Source organism: Vigna unguiculata, chromosome 5 (genome assembly GCF_037176805.1).
Source record: "Vigna unguiculata cultivar grain cowpea cultivar isolate G323 ecotype 2 chromosome 5, ASM3717680v1, whole genome shotgun sequence".
NCBI lineage: Eukaryota > Viridiplantae > Streptophyta > Magnoliopsida > Fabales > Fabaceae > Vigna > Vigna unguiculata.
The window spans coordinates 23,052,460-23,058,276 of NC_140796.1; the positions used below are offsets into that span (position 1 = coordinate 23,052,460).

General features: G+C 34.6%; 1 protein-coding gene across 1 annotated transcript; it reads right to left on the reverse strand.

Annotated features, from left to right (window-relative positions):
- Positions 1-201: 201 nt before the first annotated feature.
- Positions 202-5,284, reverse strand: MDAR4 (monodehydroascorbate reductase 4). Its single transcript, XM_028072759.2, has 7 exons — positions 4,938-5,284; positions 4,554-4,605; positions 3,509-3,589; positions 2,577-2,695; positions 1,993-2,212; positions 1,716-1,834; positions 202-1,141 (listed from the first exon to the last, which is right to left on the reverse strand). The coding sequence occupies exons 1-7, from the start codon at positions 5,055-5,057 to the stop codon at positions 416-418; spliced, it is 1,437 nt and encodes a 478-aa protein (XP_027928560.1). The 5' UTR covers positions 5,058-5,284; the 3' UTR covers positions 202-415.
- Between the last annotated feature and the right edge of the window lie 533 nt (positions 5,285-5,817).

Consider the following 5,817-nt stretch of genomic DNA (forward strand, 5'->3'; position numbering starts at 1 on the left):
TTTCACACTTGGCACATGATAAATGAAGATGTGTTAACTTTGTTGAAATGTTAGAGTTTCATAGCGATGTTTTCGGATGAAGAAACCTTTACATAAAAAAAGTAATCCAATATTATCGTGGTGGTGATGACCATGATAACCAGATTAGCTGTTCAGAAAACGAAACTATTAGATAATATACGGACTTTTGCTATGCGAATATCTTCCAAATGATGCCCACTTATATATTTTGGATTTATTTTTGGTACAACAACCGTATGAACAATAGAACTGAAGAATGGTCATCCAGTAAAATGGATCGGATACATAACTTGTCAAAATATCCTAATCCTAAGCTTATCAATGTTACAGCTTGAAGATCAGTCTAAAATCCGTTCACATCCTTGCCCATGAATTGGTAATCTTTTTAAATGTTTCACCATCTGCGGCGTTTTTTTCCATAAAAATATGCAAATGCAGCTATTGATGCAGCAATAATAACCCCAGCTGTAGCATGCCAAGCATATAATGGTTTTTCCAAAAGTAGGTCTGAGGCCCTAACCTCCACTGGAGGTGACACCGCTGGTTTCTGGCTAACTGTAACTGCATACCCCAAACCCTGTCTCTCCAGTTCAGTCAAGTCTTCAATTGCTGGCCTTAACCTAGTGACCTTAGCTATGGCTTCATACTCTTCTTTATTTCCACCTTCAAGGAAAGCCCCAACAAGGTGACCCTTGCTTACCCAGTATGCTCCAAATGCACTGCCTGACATATCTCCGAAATATATAACTTCCCCAACATTATCCCCATAAAATTGCCAAGACAATGTGAAGATTCTGGAGTAGAAAAAAGGAATGTAGTCAAATTCTCCTGTTTTGTCTGGTTCCATTATTGCAGCAACGACATGTTTTGCAGACTTCCGAGCTGAATCAACATGCTCAAGTCTTCGAGTTTCCCCAAATGCTTTGACTGGAAATGCTGCAACATCTCCAATGGCATAGACTGAGCTGTTGCTTGACTGCAACATCCCATTTACTTTGATTCCACCTTTCTCCAAAGTGAGCTGGCCTTCAAACAGACCTGTATTTGGACGTATTCCAATTCCCACCACAACCATGTCCACAGATAGCGTGCTTCCGTCCCTAAGATTAACAGCTGTAACCTGTCAAAAGATTCAGTCAGTTATAGGTTGAATCAATAGCAGATAATACTAAAGCAGAGTCAAATTGGCATTGTTTTTTCTAATCACTTTCTTCAAGGATATGGACATAGATATGGTTGGTTATAATCCTGTCAACCACGAAATTTTAACTTCTAACTAATAAGCATGAAGCCACTATCCACTGCCTTGGAGATTGAAAAATCTTTTCAGCAGAATCACTTTCCACTTTGAACTGAAAAAGGTTTGGCGCAATCATCCTCACAGATTTCTCATCCAATATAGAATAAAAAGCTTTTTTCTCCAAAAACAACAAAGGCCTTTCCTAACAGGTGTGCCAGAATATCAGCTACATGTATCATATAATGCTATTGTATCAAAACCCAACATTTTTGGACTTGTCATTTAGATCAAAGTGTTTTTTAATGATTTTTTAAGAGTTTTCGCCTTCCTCCATTTTTGTTTATGGAGTTATCATTAAAATTATCAAATCTTATTATTAGGACACTAGGATTCTTTTTCTCGTATCAACACACACATCACAAGTAAGCAAATGTTAAAAAAATAGTTTCAGTACCTTCCCATTGGAGTCAAAATCGAATGATGATAGCACAGTTCCCTTAACGAAGTTTACTCCCCTTGATTTATAATATTCTTCGTAGTAGTTTGCTATTTTTGTGGTAAATAAACGAGCCACTGCAAAATAAACAAAATATTGAGAATGTCTTTCAGTTTTTGAAGTTATTTTCATTCATTATAGTCACAGATGGAGATTTGGTCAGAATAACTATCACGAACAACACACTCATACATTATGCGTAAATTGTGTTGACAAGTTTAAGAAAATTACTTACTGCAATGTTCCTCAGGGAAGACCATTGTTACATTTATTTTATTGATCACTAGAGATGCTGCACATTCCATGCCTATGTATCCACCACCAATGACAACAGCATTCCCTTCTGGACAAGATTGTATAACATTGACAAGCCTATTTGCATCTGCTATATCTCTTAAATAACAGACATTTTCTGCATCTGATCCACTCACCCCAAATTCTTCCAGCTTCAAAGCCTACACGTGACATTGCATGTGTTTAATATACTTTAAGAAAGTAAATGATCCACTATCTAGGTATGTTGGTGAATTTATCCTCAAATTATTCCAACACTAGTATTTACTATGTTTATGGAGAAGATAAGTTGTTCATTAGGTTAAACATCAAGTTCCTAGGAAGTAAAAGTTTTCAAATCTCTTTCAAAGGCAGTGATACTGGATTACAAAGTTAATGTCAATAAAAAAGAAAAATACTAGAAATACACAGTAAATAGCCACAACTTCTATCATTTGTCCTTCTTTTCAAGACCATGTGCCCTTTTAGAAGGCAAACTGATTATTTTAAGTAGGGAAATTCTGACCGAGAGATTTGTTTTAATACCCGTGCACCAGTAGCAACAATAAGAAACTTATAACTTATGGTCTCTCCTGTTGTTGTTAAAAGTGTCTTGCGTTTCACATCAGCAGATTTAACTCCGGTTCCAAGAACTACTTCAATCCCTGAAAATAAAACAGTAGCAGTTTCCAAATAATCAGATATTCAGGATAGCAACTTATATGACATCATGGAAACATTAAACCAAGATAAACAATAACTACTTTTCAGCAACCAGCATCCTTAAATGAAGAAACTATTTGGAAATATAAAACAGGAAGTTACTTTCTAGAAGCACACGTGAATACTAATACCCAGTTTCAATGAACAAATTATCAAGCAATACATTGAGGTTGGTCCTTTCTTACTTTCACCTTAGGAAAACTACTTATCCTATATTGGTGCTGCAACCTGAAATAATCACCACTTGTAAAAAGAAAATACCAATAATATAATGTAGCACATGGTGAGAGGTGAAGTTTAGGTTCTGCCAATAAATGCCAGAAATATATTACCTTGTCAGGACACTAATTGCCAATGGACTCAACACCCCATTGAATGCTAGTGGAAATGATCAAACAAGGAAATAAATTCAAAGCAGAGATCACAGATGACATTCATGCATTTACATATTAGCATCCACCAACAAACATAGCTAGCTAACATGTACATAATTTTATTTAGCAATTCCTTATTTCTCAATATAAAACAATTCAGCCCAAAACTAAGTTAAATTTTGTCTTTAAAGAATTTTCAGTTAGAAAATTTTGATTCAGTTAGATTGATGGACCTATAGGGAATCAACTACTGAACTAGATCATTGCAGTATACTACAAGATGTAAGTGGAAATCATTCACTCCGTGTAATCTCAAAGGGGGGAAGGTAAGCAGCTAAAAACAAAAACAGAATACATGATGATGTAAAAAAATATAATTACCATTTTCTTTATACCATTTGGGAGTTAGCCTCTCCTCATTTGCACCAACACAGGTATGAAAGGATGGAAGCCGTGCAGCAGCTGTATGTTGCAAATTTGTTTCAGCAACAACTCATTACAAAATCTTTGTGGAAAAAAGCTAAGCAATGGAAGAAATAAAAGGGTCACAGAAATAAGTAGGTTCACCAATCTATACTATTTTGAACAGTAAGGAAATGAAATCTACATAATGCAAGTACCATCATTTGTTCCCCGCCCAGTCTGTTAAAGACTGAGAATTTGAAACGGAAAAGGTATGTGTGTATATATTATTTACTGTAAACAGAGCTATTACAAGGAACAGTATTCTCCGGTAATCACAGAGCCAGGCTACGCCAGAAAATGCAAAGCAATTCTATGAATCTTATATAAGAAACCAACAGAATGCCAAAATCTCCCTTCCCTACAAGGATCCTTACACGGGAAAGATCCCTTCCCACGAGCTGACTAACTGACAATTTCCTCCCCTAATTTTAATCATTTCTCTTCCCACACTTTCTAATATATATATGCAGAATCTTAGGCCGATGTGCCTCAGATTTATTGGCTAATAAACTCCTCAGCCCAACCACAAAACCCTCCAATTTGAACCAGTCAAGTTTACTTATCCATACGTATAAATATCAAGATTATTTTGAAAAATAAATAGGCGATACTGTACACAAGGAACCAAAACTAAATTATACATTTACTATTCTACAAAAAAGTAAACAAATATTACGAAGAGCACTGCAACAAAGTTTTGAAACAAGTCTCCACAGTAACAGACAGAGTTAGCAGTCCCCAAATGAAATCAGATATCATGGCTGCGGCATTCAAATTTAAAAACACTACAGAGATATCAGTCATGACTTATACAAATATAAAGGTTTCAGCCATATGGCAATAGAGAGGGATTTTCTATTTAGACAGAAGTCCTGATTTTAGAAGATTAGATTGTTTAATGTAAGAGAAAGAGAGCATGTTTCAAAGGAAAGGATTAACTGACACAAAGAAGAGTCTATACCTTCTGGAAGCAAAAATCCTTTGCTCAATGCAGGCCTTTCATAAGGAGCAACCTGAGTCAACCATTTGAGAATGTTTACATACTTGTCACCACATAAAGAAGAAATAGAAATATTTGGGCTTCGACCAAAATTAATTTTTACGTCAGTGAATGAAATATAGACAAGGTCATCATCAATTGATAACAAAAATAATCAAACTTCAATGAAATCAATCACAAAAGCTACTCAAACCCAACATTGGAAAAACAAAATTAAACACTCGAAATGATTTGAAGGTAAGAGTTGACAGCAAAAACTCCATTGTGCAAAGCAGGTTTACATAGCCAGACCCCATAAAGCTCAACATATTAATTAAAAAAGAAAAGGGAGGTAATTATTCATACTGGTTCGTCGGAAATAATACAGAGTTCACCATGAGAGACTCCTTTTTTGACGAATTCAAGAGCAGCATAGCCAGCAGCCACGCCTCCCCCAAGAATCACATACACAAAGGCTCTCCCCATTTCCCAACTTCACATCCACACAACGCAACGCAACAAAACGCCTTCGGTTATATTTATCTTCAATTTAAAAATCGAGGGTGCTCAATTTTTTGGGAGCGCTTTCTTTCAAGACACTCCCACAAAATCTGAAGATCACGAACGGGACCCACAACCACGACGGAGATAGCTACTGCGCTTACCCTAATACCCCCAAATCATACCCTCTGCAAAACTCCATTGTTTCCACATATTTTAATAAAATTATCCATTGCATTTTTTTAAGATATAAGCGATTATTTTTCTTAAGAAACTTCCCAACGTTATCATGCATTAGCCAGTAGATAGGACCCATCGCAGCCATTCATCTTGTCTTACCGTAGGAATTAAGTTATCCACCATATCTACGTTGTCTTGCTACATATCAGCCATTTGATTAATTTATTTAAACCTCCCTACCTATTTCAATTTTAATGATTCAACTAAAAGTTTTTTGTGAGGTGAAAATTAAAAGAAAAAAAAACTTATATGTTCTTAAAACTTCGTGTGTGTGTGTATATATATATATATATATATATATATATATATATATATATATATATATATATATATATATATATATATATATATATATATATATATATATATATATATAATGTTTAACTTATATTTAAATTCAATAATATATATTTATCAATAACATACAGAAAAAGAAAATAACTAATAGTTTAGTCTTTTTTATTTTCTTAAAAAAATGTATTATAATTTTTTAAAATTTGATTTT